An 18,993-nucleotide genomic window follows, 5' to 3' on the forward strand; every position below is an offset into this window, starting at 1 on the left:
GGGGGGTGCTTCCTGTCTGAGCGAAATTAAATGGTTGAAGGGTCATCTAGAATTCCGATACCCTAACTCTGCTAGATACTCTGAATCTGCTGGACCACGGCTGAGTCTTCAGAATCTGGAAGAACCACCTGAGATTTCCCTCTAGTTTCCCAGAGAATCTGTGGAGTATTCAAAGTGGCTGGTGCTGCCGTCAAGGCCATCATGCTGGGTTCTTGGTGGAAAGTCAAAGCAACTGGAGCAGCAAGACAGTCAGGCAGTGACCAATTAGGGGGTCAGATTGCTTCAAATGAAGAATCTTTACTTAGTTTTGAGAAAATGAACATGAGGGAGGCACTTGTAGTATGAACCTGTATATCTGGCTGGCCTGGAACTTCCTCCTGTGTGGACCAGCTGACGTCAAACTCACCATGGTCCACCTGCCTCTGTCTCCTAAGTGCTAAAATTAAAAGTGTTTGACACCATACCAGGCAGTTATCAATGGATTTTAACAGTGTTTACCACCAATCACAGGGAAAGTTGAATTTGTCACACACACACACACATACCACACACATATTATACAAAGAGAGCAGACACACATACTAGATACATACTACATACCAAACACACATACAAGCACCAAACACACATACCACACACAGACACACCACAAATAAGCACCATACAGACACCACACAAATATACCACATACAATACCACACACCACAAAAACTCACATATTATCCACGCAGTGGTGGCACACGCCTTTAATCCCAGTACTCAGGAAACAGAGGCAGGCAGATCTCTGTGAGTTACAGGAAAGCAAGGCCTGCGTCTAGAGACCCTATATCAAAACAAAACAAAACAAAAAAAAAACAACAACAACAACAGAAAGATGGAGTTGCAGGATGACCGTGACAACAGGAGGACCCCAGGGTGAGAGTCGGCTTCAATGGAGCAGTGAAGCAAGTGAAAGATGGGGGCAGGGACAGAAACAGTCAGAGCAGGAGTCCCTACCTGGTCTGACCTAGACACTGGTAGCTTTTAATAAACGGTGAGTTCCCTGGTGTGACAGGGAGACAGAGACCTCACTCTGGAGGCCTGATGGAGGGACCCTTTCCTTCTCTCTACTCATCACTTCCTGGGTCTTCACATGACATGTGACCTTAAGCAGAGCACTAAGAAGGGACCAGGCTGAGCCAGGGCCCATTGTTGACCAGGATCTAACTGTCTTGCCAAAACACACATTTCCCCCTGGCACAGCCCCGGGGAGTTTCAAGCAGGGTTCTGGGAGGGGCCTGGAGGGCTCAGACCCATTTATTTCCTGCACCCTGAGCAGCACAGGGCAGTTATAAAAGGGGCCCAAACTGGGTAGGAGCACCTGCCGCCATTACCATGAAGCTCACTGGTGCTCTTGTGTTGCTTGGGGCTGCCCTGCTCCTGACTTCAGGAGGAAGTGAGTACTAGAATGTGGGTGACCTCAGGGGGAAGTGGGTACTATGGTGTGGGTGTCAGGGATGCTGGGTCTTCAGGGATTTAACACCCTCACTCCCCAGAAAGGATATCTGTGTTCTGATGCGAAGCTTTCAAGGGTGGATCATCTTTGTCTGTGTTCTAGATTGTGGCATTTGCCCTGTTATAAATGAGAAGATTGGTCTTTTCCTTGGCCCATCTGTGACTGACTATGTGAATTTCGTGAGCCAGTACAAGAATAACTCTGCCACTTTGGAAAAAGCTAAAAATCTGAAGATATGTGTTGATAACAAGATGACAGCGGAAGACAAGGCGAATTTGCAGAGTTTGGTGGTGAGTTCTCTGTGTGTCTGCATCGGAGCCTGTGTGCCACCTGCTCACACCAACTTAGGGATGGAGCGTGCATGCATTCCCTCCCAGCACTGCAACTTCTCTGGGAACCCAGAAAGATGTCAGGAGGAAGGGACAGGAAGGACACTGGCTGATCAGCTCAGTCAAGCCAGACAACACCCCCCAGGACCCCTGCCCCCACAATACTGCTTGCCACCATCAGGCTTTCTGGCCCAGCCTCCTGAGTCCAGCTACATCAGCACCTGGCACCCCTTCTTCAGCCCGGATCTTTTATTCTAACTTTTAAAGTCTGCCACCGCAGCCCCACACACTCATCTTTTTTCTTGTACCCTGTATCTTGAAGTCACTGTGTAATCCAGGCCTGGGTTGCTCAAGTACAGAATCTAATTGAATCCCATTTTGTCCCTAGAACTGGTGGGATTGTAACCACCCCATTGCATGCCTCTGAGGTCATCATGTGACCGGAATCAGTTCACTGAGAGACCACAGTTTCCCACAGGCTCAACCTGGAGTCCTGCCAGGCCCTCCCCAGCTGCTTCTCCATTCTGCCCCACATGTGCCCATGGTGTGCCGAGGGCAGGTGGCTCTTCCCATCAGGCTGGATTGGAGGCTGTTTACGAGGTTTGCCCTGATGTGGTGTATTGGAGACAGAATGAAAAGGAGACTTCCAGGTCCAAGTCAGACCCAGGAGCTATTGCAGACAGAGTGCAGATCCCTCCCAAGTTGTAGCCCATGTTTGATTTTTGAGATCTCCTTCACCTCTGAGGCTCTGCCGCCTTTCTCTTTGCAGGATAAAATAGAAGCTAACAAATTCTGTTGATGATTTCATCTTTGCCAGAGACTCAAAGAAGCCACTTGCCTGCTCCCCTGCATAGATGCGGCAAGCCCTACCCCTACCCTCCAGGTGTCTACAAACAGGGTTCCAACAATAAAAACCTTGCAATTCACAGGGGAGTCTGGACTGTTTGGATTTGAGTTTGGGCATTGAATGGTTTGGGACATGGCAGGGACAACCAGTGGGAATTTGAACTGTCACTACTAATTGCAACACTGCCAAAATCCCCTGCAGAATGCATCAGGGGATGATGCTAGGAGACCACAGTCACCACAACCAGAGTGTCTGTCACTTTCATAGTCCATGGTCCATAGGTCACATACATGACAGCCCCAAATGAACTCCCCAGGAACATGGAACAGTGAAGGGCCAGAAGTCTGAGTGTCTGCTGAGGATCACACAGTTTCCATACAATAAAATCTGTTTTTTCTGTACTCTGCTGGGGACATGGACCAATTGTGTAGTATACACATGTCACAGTGCTCCTCTGGGCCTCTGGGCCCCATCTATAAAATCTGCCCACAGATGGGATGTGGGTACCTGCCTCAGGCTTCTGGGCTATGACTTCCTTTGTTGCTACTTTTCTCTGTGTGTTTCTGTGTGTGTGTGTGTGTGTGTGTGTGTGTGTGTTTTTCCATGTATGTATCTATGTATGTATAGACATCAAAGGTGCTCTCCTACCATGCAGCTCCTGGGGATTGAACTCAGGTTTCCAGGGTAGGGAGCAAGTGCCTTTACCTCTTGAGCCATCTCATCAGCTCCACAACTGACTTTATAAGAGATGAGTTCACAAGTATTTGAATAGAAATAAGGGAATACTATTAACTCCAAGGTCATCTGTAGGAACCTGCTCCCACAAAGCCAGTTAGGGTTCCTGGATTAGGATTATGTTAAGAATAAGAAAATGCAAGATAAAAGAAACACACAGAAAACACAGGATAGAATCCGATCTGTTTGGTTATGCTGAAACAGCCAAAGAGCCCAGAGTTTATTTTAGAACTTGCTTATATACAATGGCAGAACAAAGGAAAACATAGTCAGTCAGTACCTAACCACGAGACCATTCCTGTCCTTGAGTGAGCAGCCTCCTACCTAACATGCACTTGTTGCTCTGAAGTGGCCGCACTTTGGGTCTTGAGGTTCCTAAGGTTTGACATCAGCAGTTTACTGACATCCCCACAGCCTGGCTGGGCGCTGGGGATGTCTCTTTTTCTGTCACCCAGTGAAGGAAGTTCCAAGAAGTCTTCTCTATAGTGAGACCCATATGTTGAGACACTTGGAGATGCACATCGGGAGTGATGGGAAATGGAGCAGATGAACTGAGCAACTTTGATTCTGAGACCGCTGGTGACACTGTGAATTGAAAAGACTATATTGTATATAATAGTGGGTGTTTAGCTTGCATGTATATCTCTGCATATGACGTTCAGTGCCCCAGGACATTGAAGTTATAGATGGTTGTGAGCAGCCTTGTGGGTGCTGGGAATCAAACTGGAGCCCCAGAAAGAGCAGCCAATCTCTTAACTTCTGAGCCATCTCCAGCCTTTTATACCTACAAACCAAAGGAGAGTCATGAGTCAATGGAAGGAAGGAAATGCTATCAGCTGACATTGAAAGGTCAGTTGTACAGGATTTTAAAAATGAATGCTAAGTAATTTTGGGCCAGATGATGGTGGTGCACACCTTTTAATCCCAGCATTCAGAAGACCAAGACAGGTGGACCTCTGAGTTTGAGACTAGCTTGTTCTACAGATCAAGTTCCAGAGCCAGCATTATGCACTGAAACTCTGCCTCAAAAAACCAAGCAAGTAAACAGCAGCATAAAAAAAGAAGAAAAAAAGAAGTAGGTTTGAGCCTGTGTTGAATCTGAGCTGTTCTAGAGAACTCTGAGAAGGCACTGAGTGGCTAGAGTTCAGAACAGAGGCTCCAAATAAACACACTCTATTTTAGTGATCCAATGTGAATAGAAGTAGAACTATGTCACATTTAGGAAAGGAAAGAATTCGGGGATTGGTGGTAGCATTGATGGGATCAAGGATGGGGATGGGGAACCAGATTAAGAACATGGACCTGATCTCTCAGACTGAGATGGGCATCACAAAATCAGAAAACGTTATCACGTTCATGGGTTGTAGCTGTTTTTGGCAGGGTACCAAGGCTTCCAAGAGTTACTTTCCTTGGAATGGGTAGGAAAGCAGAACAGTAAGGTGATTTGACAGTGATACAGGGACCTATAACTGTGACCATTCTACAGACATTTGTGCTAACCCACGGGGGGGAGGGGCAATTTGGGCTGGTGGATAAGGTTATAGATAAATGGGAGGGTTAGTGACAGTTGCAGGACCTGCGAAGCTGGTTTGCTTCAAGGTTGAGGGTGGAGATAGCCACTGCTTAACCATAGAGGTCTGGAGGTCTGTAAAAGGAGAAAATAGGAAGTGATAAGGCTGAGCAGAGTTAAGATCTCAGCCCGTTTGTCCAGGAACAGAAGAGGTAGGAAGTCACTGATGGCGGCTCCCTTACTTCTCTGAGTTTTCAGGTTTTTACCCTGATATCTGACTACTAGTTTTTATTGATAAGTTTAATTAGATTTGTGCTTCATCTTGTGTCCAAGTTTTGGGTCACAAATTCATGAAAAATCTATTTGCCAGTGACTTTTCAACCACAAACACACACTGGAGATATATGTGGAATCTGCATCCAATGTAGTCACTGAATCACCAGATGGCTTTCCATTTCTTCTCCCAGACCTCTGGGCAAATCTGGGATTATCTCATTGCAGGCTTGTCAGGACCAGCAACCCTGTTTGAACATGCCTGAAAATGGGAGTGAGGATTGAGAACAAAAGAGACAAAAGACGGAAGATAGTATCTGGAGGGCTTCCAGTGAATGCAGTAACAGCCTCAAGTTTATTTCTTATAGTTCTTATATACCCAAAGCCGAAGGGGAGGGCAAAAGGCTTCCTTACTAATGATACGAAAAAAACGCAAGCATAATTACCTCCTCAATACTCAAAACATCTAGTAATGACCAATTCAAACATCCTGTTATTTGGCCTTGACAAACTTGAACTCTCTGGGTTTCAGTCAAGATGGAAATAGAGTCACTGTGGGCTCCCACAGATTTCCTGCTTTTCAATTTATTTTTGAATCCTGCCCTTCTGCCACAGGACAGGTGACTGTGCCTGTCTTAGGTTGTCCTTAGGTATGTCATCAATACACACATTCCAACATGTGTACCCAGGCTTAGATTAACTGAAAGCAAAAAGATCTTGTCCATCTTTGACTATCAGCATCTGATTATAAAGGGTTAAGGCAGAGCGTGTAGCTTGATGTCATGCACCCCTTAGCCAACTTTCCACAGAGAGTTCCCAAGTAACTTGATAATCATAGGCAAGCAAATGATGTCTAACAATACACATGCTCCTATGGCTACAATACTTTCTAATAAAGGAGTAAAGATTGACTATGATGGGCGTGACCTTTTTAAAATTGTTCCTTTATATCTTTAGCCATTTTAGCACATCAAAATTCAATTTTGCCTTATTAATTTCATCAACTATAAGGACTCATTAGCATCATGCCAAATTCCTCTCAGATGAGCTCTATCCATTTTCCATCCAGTAACACTTTCATAGTGACCAGAAGAGGTTACAAACATTCATTAACTTGTCAGTGTAGACAGAGGCTGCTCGTTAGTTTCCTGGCCAGATAGATCAGAACTAAGAACACAGAAAATTCATTAATTCAAACATTGTTTGTCCTATTATCTTAATCATATTCCTAGCAAGCACTTATATTTTAAAACATTTGTTTTTTCATGACAGGATTTCTCTGTACCTTTGAAGCCTGTTCTGGAACTAGCTCTTGTAGACGAGGAGGCTTCAAACTCACAGAGATCTACCTGCTTCTGCCTCCCAAGTGCTTGGATTAAAGGCATGTTCCACCATCATCAGGCCTCTTATATCTTAAATTAACCCATTTCTATTAATCTGTGTATCACCATGTGGTTGTGGTCTACTGGCAAGTTTCAGTCCAGTGTCCTTCATCTGTCTCCTGCAGTGGCTGCATGACATCTCATTGACTCCTCCTACTCTCCCATCCTCTATCTGCTTGGAACTCCCATCTTGCCCTACTTTGCCCTACAATAGGCCCAAAGCAGCTCCTTTTTAACCAATGGTATTCACAGCATCCAGAGGGAAATCCCACATCAGGGCAATACCGTAATTCTAGTGTGAATATTAACAATGGACATACAATGGGTTAAACTACAATTTACATAAATTTGACCCAATCAGGAAGCAAAAAATGATTTTTTGGTGGGTGAGGTATGAAGAACTTCATAATTCTGAACCTTTCTTTTTACCTCTCCTAAAGTCCAATGCATCACTGCTGCCAACTTCCAAAGATATGTTTGAGTGGTTCCTGTCCTTGAGATCCAAATGCCAGCAGGAGAAACCTCCCACTCTTCCTCATTTACAGAAGAGAAATTTTAGCCACACAACACCTCCATAATAGTGTTTGATTGCTCCAACAAATCTCTTTATCACAGAGGGTACCTGTTCTCCAGGCCTTCTATCTCAACAGCAGATGAACACTATATTGGCAAAGATGACTTCTGCATCCCATGAAACACTGTGGATAAATGCTCAGTAGGCATTCCTCATCCAAATCCAGAATAATTAAAACTCACAGAGTTCTGGGAAATTGATGCTTCAGGTATAGCAAGGAAGCCAGGAATCATTAACCATCACTATAATCTCCTCCTCTTCTCTAAATGCAGGATGCAATATCTGTGGATAAGGAACATAGGTTCAGCAGATCTTACTCCAACTCCTCTAGGGGGCAGCAGCAGCCACAATATCATCAGGGCAGCACCATCACTCCTATGTTCCACACACCACACCAAATTCTTAGGCAGCTGTCGAGCTTCATTTTCTTCTGTGAAAAAGCACAAACATGCCTTTGACCCCATATCAAAACAGGTTTGAGAATCTTCTATACTCTAGAGGAAGGATCCTTCCATTTTACTTGAGGAAAATTTGCTTGAGTGCCATCATGCCAAAATCTATCCATGACAGATTGCTCACAGGCATCCACCATCAGAAAATTTAAAATAAAAAAGGCATAATTTAAAGCATTATGTGGTGACTAAGGGTAAAACTTCCCATTTATTAATTTTTTTTTATTTGGTTTTTCGAGACAGGGTTTCTCTGTGGCTTTGGAGTCTGTCCTGGAACTAGCTCTGTAGACCAGGCTGGTCTCGAACTCACAGAGATCCACCTGCCTCTGCCTCCCGAGTGCTGGGATTAAAGACGTGCGCCACCATCGCCCGGCCCATTTATTAATTTTTATTAATTTTATTTTTAAGCTGCATCTTGAGATGGCCATGGGCTCATTCAAGAACACCTCATCCTTAAGGATAATAAGAAATGCCTGTTTTATGCTCACTTTTACATGGGAGCAAATCTGATGGAATGCTTTACTAATATATCGGGATACATTCTATGTTTTTCTAATTCTAGGAATCCCCAAATATGAAAAACATTTTAAACAATAAGGTATCACATATCACATGCTGGGTGGATTCCCCAATTGCATAGTGATTATCAAGAACCCTGAGTATGTATCGACTGTCACAGCCACATATTTTAATTTGCCAAATTCTGCAATGTGAGTAACATCCATTTGCCATAATGATTAGGAAGAAGACCTCGAGCATTTACCCCTTAGGGAGGCATAGGCAAACACTGTGGGGGAGAAAAACATTGTTTAACAATTTGACGACCAATTTCCCTGGTAAAAACAAATTGTTTTCTTAAACAACTGATATTCTGATGGTGACAGGTATGTGAATGTTGAGCCAGTTCTACCTGGGACAAAGCAACCATCTGTGTTCATTTATGAGCTGATGCATTACCATTCACTAGAAGGTCAGAAGGATTGGAATGAACTCATATGACCCACAAAGCATGTCAACTTTCTTTGATGAGTGGCATCTTGAATCTGCTGAATAGTGTCCTAACTTGACCATTATTAATCCCAGTGGAAGAAACTGTCTCTATAACTCGAGGGGCTCTAAAATGTAAGGATTATCAGTATACAAACTGAATGAACTATTTACAAATATCTGGAAAACAGTAGCTATAGCTCATACTTCTACCCTCTGAGATGAAGCTGGAGCTGTTTGTACTACATGACCTCCACCATTAATAACATAGGCAGATCTTCCATTGAAGAAACAATCAGTAAAAACCAGCATAGCATCTTTTATGGGATCTTTTCTCACAGTTTTAGGAAATATAAAGGAATATGTTTGGGGAAATTGCAACAATGAATGAACTGGAAAATTATCATCAATTTGGTAGAGCTGAGATACAATCCTGCACTGCCAGGGTTGCTCTGCAGAGGTCCTGAATGGATTTCCTTGAGGAAGACAGACTCCTGGAGGATCCCAAAACATTGCCTTGGGCCTGAGGTAGGCCCCTCTGCTTGTTTCCCTGCAGAAGATTCCCTTGGGCATCCTTTGGTTCACATTCATTAGCCCAAAGCTTCACTTTCTGGCATCTCTGAAACAATCCCAGCTCCTTTCTTTCCCATAGGTCTATTCCCTTATCAGGTGCCCCATCTGACCACACCAAAAGCAACTTCCCAGAGGTCCAACAACTCTCTCTCGCCACTGGCCTTAGTTGGAAGACAACATACTTGGTTTTCCTTGTAATGCAGTAGTCATAGCTCAGCCTTGAGTATATGAGAGCAAAATATCTGAACAAAATTAATGTAATCAGAGATGTTGTATTTCTTTATTAAAAGGTCTCAAAGCAATCTGATTTATTTCAATTGTGCCTTGACACTGATACACAAATTCAGCTTTCCATAACAGGTAATCCCCTCCTGACAGGGATGCTTTGGCCATATGTATCTGTTTCCCAGGAGGCAAGGCATCTAGAGCCATATTTTCTAACAAAGTTTGTGAAAAGGAAAAGTGGGCCCATATTGAGAGTGTTGGGAATATTTTTTAAACAAGCCTCTCTGCCAATGCAAATAATGCTGATCAGATTGAATAAGAACAAATTAAAAGATATCTAGGTTTAATAGGATGTCTGTGCCCTTGGGTGGCCCTGAGGGGGGAAACAGAAAGCCAACAAGATCACCAAAATGGAAGAGTGAAGTCCACCTGTTTATACTCTGTGAGGCAGTTTATATAGCCTGTGGGAGTGGTCTTGACCATTTTGGGGCAGGGTCCAAGGTTTGGACTGAAGGAGCTCTCAAAAGAGGGGGCTTTAAAAGATGGATTCTGGGACCTGGGATGAGCCCCTCAACTTAATATTCCATTCCAGGCTTTTTTATAAGGGGTGACAAGGAGCTGAGGTAATGCTTATGACCAGAATTTTAGGATCTTTTAGGAAAAAGAGGCATTGGCTCAAGTCTGTCTACCTCCTGTGAGTATGGGCAACATGGAAGAGGGGAGGGTTGTGTTGAAATAGGAGCGGCAGGGCTGCATCCCTGGCTCCCGGCTGCCCGCATGGCTAGCTTATGCCCGAAATAATTACACGGAAACTGTATTCTATTAAATACTGCCTGGCCCGGCTAGTTCCAGCTTCTTATTGGCTAGCTCTTACATATTGTTCTAACCCATTTCTAATATTCTGTGTAGCCCACGAGCTGGCTTACCAGGGAGGATCTTAACCTGCGTCTGTCTGGAGTGGGAGAATCATGGCGACTCCCTGACTAAGCTTCTTTTTCCCAGCATCCTGTTCTGCTTTCTCCGCCTACCTAAGGGTTGGCCTATCAAATGGGCCTAGGCAGTTTCTTTATTAGTAAGAAATCACTCCCACATCAGGGTTGGGAGTTGGTGGGCTCATGCTCAGTGAAAGGTGTGGCTGGAGAGTCATCCTGTTTACTGTCACCCCAGAGATGCCAGGCATCTGTTCCTTGAGGGAGATGAGAAAAAAATATTGTTATTACCAATCTTGTTTGTATCAACAAAGATGAGTGTACCAGGATGAGGAGCAGATAGGTTCTTTATTGTGGCATCTTAGAGAACCAGAGGGTGGGAGGTACTAACTGCTGAACAGACCAAGCATCCTGGGTAGGTACCTACTTGAACCTGGAGGGATGGTACCAGTACGGGTGTCCCAGGAGCTTGGCAGCTGAGGGGTGGTGAGAATTACTGACTAAAAATCTGTCCATTGAGGTTAAAGAGACCTAGGAGCTTGTCATGTCTGCCTCAACCAGCAAGGATGATGTGACACCGGAGCTCTTCCTGCTAGCAGTTTATTCAGGACCTTCTCTCTCTCTCTCTCTCTCTCTTCCTCTCTCTCTCTCTCTCTCTCTCTCTCTCTCTCTCTCTCTCTCTCTCTCTCTCCTTCTCTCCCTCTCTCTCCCTGGGCAAACCTCTCCCAGCCCTTAAAAAGGGATGGGCTACCAACCCCAGATTGCCAAATGGGCACTGTCCATAAGTTCACGCATATGCAAGCAGCTGACAATCATTGCGTGATCATACCTTAGCCAATATTAGGAGCTGATTATCAGGTGTGGCTCCACGCAGTTCTCTACAGTTCCCCCTTTTGTTTTGTAAAGCAACAGGCAAGAGTAGAGGTCTGATCTCTGTTAAAAATGGAACACGTACTAGTGTTTATCCAGGTGTCATCCACTCAGAGAACACTAGACCTGTCTGGTGTCCTTTTACAGAGGTGGGAGTTAGACACCAACCCACATGCAATCAGACTTGCTCTTCTTGAGGTTGGTTTCTCTGACCTCAAGTGCAGTGCAAAAGCCTCGCATCCTGTGCTCAAATATAGATAACCAAGCTTGAGGGGACTGTCCTGCTTCAATGACCGTGAAGGCCTGAATGATCATAACTGCATTGCGATGCACTTTACTGCCATTTTCCAGCCACGCTGGGATGCGGGTGATAGCAGCGACTGGGGAGAGGCAGAGACTCCACCTCCCCACCGAGCTGGAAGGTGGAGGCATGGTAGCGTGGAGCAGCCAGCCCCCAGCCCGACCCCTTTGGGGTGAGGCGGATCCCATCCCGCCGGTTGCCCCGGGCTAGGACAGAGATCAGGCCAATGGATCTGTGCTTCTACACCCTGAGGCATCCATGCTGGGAGAGGGCCTAGCATTCTTGCCTTGCTGGTCCTTGAGGCAGGCCCTGGGTGTTTGCACACTTTGCTTCTCTTCTGCGCTTGCCGCCTGGAGCTCCTTGGCCTTGGAGGCGCAGCTGCTCACACTCCACTACAAACTCAGGAGGTCTCGGTAATTCAAACCACATGAATATAACTCCTTTCCTTAGCGTACTTTGTTCAGTGGCAAAATCCAGATCTCTACCAAGCTTGTCCCAGGATGACACATTAAGATTGCCAGAGACGGCAAACCAAGGTGCAATTGTGTCACATTCAGCCAAAAACCTCTCCAGTGTGCTCCGTAACAGCTCGTTAAGAGCCAGAAAACTCGGGTGTGATGTTGAAGCACCCATTCTAAAATCCTATTCTTTTAGTTTCATTTTGACCTGTCTACTCTTGTCATGGCTCTACTATCTTGCTATCCCTTTTTCTATTGGTGAGAGCAGAAAACCCACATTTATTGCTATTCCTCAATCTTGCCTGAGGATTTACCGGTGCACCCCCTGACTGCAGCAAGTTCTGGGCTCCACGGAGAAGGTTTGGAGGTTCCCCGTATGGGCCACCACCTGTCACGCCCGCCTCGACCTGCAAGGATGACACGACACCGGAGCTCTTCTTGCTAGCAGTTTATTCAGGACCTTGTCTCTCTTTTTCTCTCTCTCTCTCCTTCTCTCCCTCTCTCTCCCTGGGCAAACTTCTCCCAGCCCTTAAAAAGGCATGGTTTAATATAAAGAACTCAAGAAACTAGACCGTAAAAGGCTAATCAACCCAATTATAAAATGGGGCACTGAGCTGAACAGAGATCTCTCAACAGAAGAAGTTCAAATGGCCAAAAGACACTTAAGGTTATGCTCAACTTCCGTAGCGATCAGGGAAATGCAAATCAAGACAACTTTAAGATACCATCTTACACCTGTCAGAATGGCTAAAATCAAAAACACCAATGATAGCCTTTGCTGGAGAGGTTGTGGAGAAAGGGGTACACTCATCCATTGCTGGTGGGAATGCAAACTTGTGCAACCACTCTGGAAAGCAGTGTGGAGGTTTCTCAGGAAATTCGGGATCAACCTACCCATGGACCCAGCAATACCACTCTTGGGAATATACCCAAGAGAGGCCTTATCATACAACAAAAGTATATGCTCTACTATGTTCATAGCAGCATTGTTTGTAATAGCCAGAACCTGGAAACAACCTAGATGCCCTTCAATTGAAGAATGGATGAAGAAAGTATGGAATATATACATATTAGAGTACTACTCAGCAGTAAAAAACAAGGACTTCTTGAAGTTTGCAGGCAAATGGATGGAAATAGAAAACACTATCCTGAGTGAGGTAAGCCAGACCCAAAAAGAGGAACATGGGATGTACTCACTCATATTTGGTTTCTAGCCATAAATAAAGGACATTGAGCCTATAATTCGGGTTCTTAGAGAAGCTAAATAAGAAGGAGAACCCAAAGAAAAACATATAGGCATCCTCCTGAATATTAACCTTCATCAGGCGATGAAAGGAGACAGAGACAGAGACCCACACTGGAGCACCGGACTGAAATCTCAAGGTCCAAATCAGGAGCAGAAGGAGAGAGAGCATGAGCAAGGAACTCAGGACCGCGAGGGGTGCACCCACACACTGAGACAATGGGGATGTTCTATCGGGAATTCACCAAGGCCAGCTGGCCTGGGTCTGAAAAGGCCTGGGATAAAACCGGTCTCGCTGAACATAGCGGACAATGAGGACTACTGAGAACTCAAGGTCAATGGCAGTGGGTTTTTGATCCTACTGCACGTACTGGCTTTGTGGGAGCCTAGGCAGTTTGGATGCTCACCTTACTAGACCTGGATGGAGGTGGGTGGTCCTTGGACTTCCCACAGGGCAGGGAACCTTGATCACTCTTTGGGCTGATGAGGGAGGGGGACTTAACTGGGGGAGGAGAAGTAATTTATAATGGTAAGAGAAGACATCAAAATACCAAATGTTTTAATTGTGGTAGAATGGGACATCTGAGAAGGGATTGTAGACAATGCATTCCTAGGAATAATGTCTCTTCTGGGAATGGCAGAAATAGGAAGACTCAGCCTTCAGGTATATGCAGGAGATGTGGAAAAGGCTGACAATGAACGAATGAAAGAAAGTCAACAAAGATAGACAAGGCAACTTGATACCATCAGGAAATGCCATGGGAGGACTCTGGCAGGCCCCCATAATGAATGTATTCCAGTCATTCCCAGTTACTAGGGAGAACGTGTCTCACCAAGAAAATGTAAAAATCCAATTCCTGCTGTTAACAATATAGGTCTGAACGATGGGTTCAATGTGGAAGATGAGTTACAAACCCCAGTAGGACATAAGAAAATTATGTTCTGACAGACTTCTATAAATGATCAGAGACCAAAGCTAAGAATATGTATAAATGGCGTTTTTATTGAAGGATTATTAGACATTGGGTATGGATGCAAGTATCATTACTCTAGAATCTTGGCACCTGAATTGGCCTCTTCAAGAGGTAGATGTTCAATTTCGGGGAAGTGGAACACTATCTCAGGGGGGAAAAAAGCATGAGATGTGTTGAAAACATAGGGACAAAGGGCAAATAGGAAGACTGTGACCATATATAGCAAATATTGCAGTGAATTTGGGAGTCATGACCTATTGCAGCAATGCAATACCCAGATTAACATTCCTGCAGCCCCCAACACTTATGTTCCTGAGGAAACTATTAGAAGGTATTATAGATGATGGACACCAGCCATTCGGGCTGTACAAGAACACAAAGCAATTGATAAACCTTCAGAGGTACCAACAGCCTTAACTATAAAATGTTTAACTGAGAAACCAACATGGGTTAAGCAGTGGCCTCTAGCTGAGAAAAAATTTCAGGCTTTAGAAAAACTAGTACAAGAGCAACTAGATGCTCAACATATTGAAGAATCTACCAGCCTTTGGAATTCTCCTTTATTTGCTGTTAAAAAGAAATATGAAAAATGGAGGATGGTGAAAGATCTTAGAGCTATCAACAAGGTTATTCAACCTATGGGACCTCTACAATCTGGAATTCCCTGCATTCTCTGTTACCAAAGAGATAGCTTCTCATAGTTATTGATTTAAGGGATTGTTTTTTCACTATACCGTTACAAGAAATGGATAGAGAAAAGTTTGCCTTTACAGTGCCTACATATAATAATTCTCAGCCTACTAGGAGATATCAATGGACCATGCTCCCACAGGGAAGGCTCAATGGCCCCATCCTGTGCCAATACTTTGTCAGCCAGCCATTGGAAAGATATGGAGGTAATTTCCTAAGTCTATAATCTACCATTACATGGATGACATTTTGTTATCTGATTCAAATATAGATACTTTGGAAAGGATGTTTGAAGAAGTAAAGATAATCTTGCCTCAATGGGGACTACAAATTGCTCCTGATAAGATTCAAAGAGGAGATTCTGTTAATTACCTAGGTTACAGAATAAGTTTACAGAAAAGTAGAGCACAAAAGGCACAAATTTGAAGAGACCAGTTGTGGACTCTTAATGACTTTCAAAGATTATTAGGAGACAATTCCAGTCTGGGATAACACCTGATCTAATAATTGATTTAAACAAAACTTTAGATGGTGACAAAGACTTGAATAGTCCCAGAGAATTAACAGTGAAGTGGAAAAAATTGATGATTGTTGAGGAGAAATTAAGGAGGCACATGTGGATAGGGTGAATCCAAATATTAATTGTATTCTAGTTATTGCCTTCCAGAATTTCTCCTACATGCATTTTAAAGCAGATAGATGATATTATCTTAGAGTAAACTTTTTACCACATAAACCAAGTAAAAATTAAAAACTTATGTGGAAAATGTCTCCAAATTAATTATAAAAGGTAAATTGAGACTTTGTCAATTAGCAGGTATAGACCCAGCAGAAATTATAGTGCCTTTTACTGCTGAAGAAATTTTTTTAAAAAAAAGTTAAGGGAAGACAATAAACCCTGGAAAGGGGCTTATGCTAAACTTTTTGGAAAAATTAATAGCAATTATCCCAAAAGTGATAGACTTAACCTCATAAAGAGAACTACTTGGATTATTCCCTGAATTGTACTTGATGCACCAATAACTGGATCCCATACATTTTATACTGATGCAAATAAATCAGGAAAGCAGGTTATAAATCAGAAGAATTAAGTAAGGTAGAACAAAGCCCCTAAAATTCTGTCCAGAAGGCAGAATTATATACTATTCCTAAGGTACTAAAGGATTTTAAAGAACCTCTCAATATAGTTACTGATTCACAATATGCATAAAGGGTTGTCTTTCAATTGAAACTGCTGAATTTATGCCAGATGGTACAGAAAGAGATGTCCTACTTGCTCTTTCTATAACCAAACACCATTGCCTGCAGAGAGTAACCCTAAGGGTACTCAAAGGAAGGAAATCTGGCAGATGGATGTGTTCTGCTTTGCAAAGTTTAGTAAATTAAAATATGTACACCACACCATAGACACATACTCAGGTTTTCAATGGAAAACTGCCTTGAGCTTAGAAAAGCCTGATTCAGTAATCACACATTTATTGTAAGTTATGGCCATCATGGGTATACCTGCACAAATAAGATGAACAATGGTCCAGCATATGTATCTAAGAAAATAAAATGCCTTTTTGCCTATTACAATATAAAACACATTACAAGTATATCAAATAATCCTACAGGTCAAGCAGTTATAGTAGGGTCAAATCATACTATAAAGGATATGCTGAACAAACAGAAAGGGATGGAAAATACCCCCAGAAATAGATTGCATGATGCTTGAATTTTCTTAATGCTAATGAGAAAGGAACAATAGCAGCAGAGAGGCATTGGATAATGAAAAAACTTCTGAATTGAATCAACCAGTGTATTTCAAGGATGTGTTGACTCACAATGGAAACCAGGAGATGTACTATATTGGGAAAGGGGTTTTGTTCTTGTTTCCACAGGAGAAAAAAATATGGATACCATGAAAATTAATAAAGATTTGCTTTAAAAAGAAGAAATCTCTTAAAAAAGAGAAATGACAGCTCATCCACAATGGTGACAATCATACAGGTGGTAAGCAAAGCCCATAAGGGTTAGGGCAGGGTTCTGCTCTTATCTTTACAAGAAAATACACATCATCAAGAGACCCTGGTGATGGAGGAAGGTCATTGGTTAAAAAATAAAGAAACTGCCTTGGCCCATTTTATTGGTTAGAACATAGGTGGGAGGAGTAAACAGAACAAAATGCTGGGAAAAAAAGAAAGTGAGCTCAGAGGCGCCATGCTCCCCTCTCCCAGGCAGACGCGATAGCTCTGCTCTCTGAGGCAGATGCAACCAAGCTCCAGCCCAGGATGGACATAGGCTAGAATCTTCCTGGTAAGCACACCTCAGTGCTACACACTTTATTTAAAATGGGCTAGTCCAGGTGCAAGAGTTAGCTGAGAAGAAGCTAGATATAATGGGCCAAGCAGTGTTTAAAAGAATACAGTGTCCATGTAATTATTTTGGGGCATAAGCTAGCAGGCAGCCGGGGTGCTGGGGACACAGCCCCGCCGCACATATTACTACAACACAATGGCGCCCAGACGTGTGGACAGCTGAATCCACTGAAAGCCTGAGAAAGCTTGGGAAAGAGCAAAGCATGTTTTCTTGGTAGCAGCAATCTCTCGGGTCTGCTCTGCCTGCTAGAGGCAAGTAAGCGCTCTCATCTAAGAGAGGCTTCCTGACTCAGCTTTAGCTGCAAAACCTAGCAGCTCTCTTAAGAGGTCATGATACAAAACACTTAAACGGTGTTGATGAAAAGCTGAAAGCATGCTTTTCGGTTTTCAGCCATAGCAGGAAAAAAGCTGCGCTGTTTTAAAATGCCAGCTTTGTGGGCTGTCCTGCCAGGGCAAACTCTGACTCTTTTACGCAGGCGGTTCGTGTGGTTTGCAAGCACGGGCTGCTGAAGCTTGCTTGCTGGCAGGGACCTTGAAATGCCATAGAGTTGTGGCAGTAAACATGGCTACAGCCAGTACTTCAGCCATGAGGCTGGAAAGCTAAGGAATGGGCTGGATCTAGCTGCCAAAGCCACGGCTTTAATCTCACCCATATTGCTCAGTAATTTAAAGGCTCGTGTGGTCAAAAAAAGAAAGATATACAGTAAAGAGAGATTCAAAGACAAAGAAAATTTCTAAACGGTTTACTGTGTGTTAAAAATATATGCAGGCTAAAAGTTGAAGTTCTTAAAGTAAAAAAAAAGAGAGTTGTAGGGTGTGGTAGTACACACCTTTAATCCCAACACTTGGGAGGCAGAGGGAGATTGACCTCTGTGACTTCTAGGTGTGGTAGCACACACCTTTAATCCCAATGCCTGGGAGGCAGAGACAGGCAGATCTCTGAGAGTTCAAGAACAGCCTGGTCTACAGAGTTATTCCAGGTTAAAGATACAGAGAACCTGTCCCAAAAAATAAACAAACAAATAAATAAATAAATGTAAAAATAAACAAAATAGAGTTAAAATAAAGCCGTACAAAGATGGAAAATACACAAAGAATCTTGATACTGTATGCTATTATGCTCTCTATAAATTGTTTGAATGCTGAGGAAGGAGCAACAGATGCTAAAAGATATTTGTTTATAAATGCTGCTAAACTAATCTAACATAGATATTTTGAAAATGCCTTGACTTTGTAATTTGGATCTAAGGACATGATGCTTTGGAAAGGAGTTTCTTATTTTGTTTTCACAGAGGGTGAGCGTCTGTGGATTGCTTCTATCCCAATATGGTATGATGGACCACGCCCTCCTGAAGGGTTGCTGTGAATACCTTCAGAAAATTGCTTCGCTCAACTGCCAACTGAGATGAAACTAGCACATAGGTTATACCATAAATGACCTAATTAACGATGCCCCCATTCAGCAGAAAGCAGTTTGGAGAGAAATAACTGCGCCCATATTCCCAAATATTGTTTATAATTTTTTTTTACATTTAAAGGTGGATGTGATATAGATGTGACTAATTTGCATTAGTATAGATTTTGCTTTATTGATAGAGATTTAAGGTCAATTTTGTTATATGTATATGTATTTCTGATCTTGATTAAGGTATTGTGATTGTGTCGTTCATTTTTAAAATGTAATGTATAATTAGGAAATATAGGTTGTTGATGGATAATCATAAATAATAGTCAAGTTTGTAGTCATGTTACTTAGATTTTCTAGATATATAGAGATATATTTCAG

At 43.2% G+C, this 18,993-nt stretch overlaps 2 protein-coding genes across 3 annotated transcripts in view; one reads left to right on the forward strand and one right to left on the reverse strand.

The window, feature by feature from the left end:
• LOC126486670 (androgen-binding protein homolog) overlaps positions 1-18,993 on the reverse strand; it is a 128,691-nt gene that overhangs the window by 62,584 nt on the left and 47,114 nt on the right. The window lies entirely within an intron of this gene.
• LOC126486675 (major allergen I polypeptide chain 1-like) lies at positions 1,349-2,715 on the forward strand. Its single transcript, XM_050119039.1, has 3 exons — positions 1,349-1,435; positions 1,598-1,785; positions 2,594-2,715. Exons 1-3 carry the CDS (start codon positions 1,375-1,377, stop codon positions 2,621-2,623), a joined length of 279 nt encoding a protein of 92 aa, XP_049974996.1. The 5' UTR covers positions 1,349-1,374; the 3' UTR covers positions 2,624-2,715.

The sequence above is a fragment of the Alexandromys fortis genome, unplaced genomic scaffold (assembly GCF_014885135.2).
Source record: "Alexandromys fortis isolate MF-2015 unplaced genomic scaffold, M_Fortis_MF-2015_v1.1 scaffold_140, whole genome shotgun sequence".
In the NCBI taxonomy this organism is placed as follows: domain Eukaryota; kingdom Metazoa; phylum Chordata; class Mammalia; order Rodentia; family Cricetidae; genus Alexandromys; species Alexandromys fortis.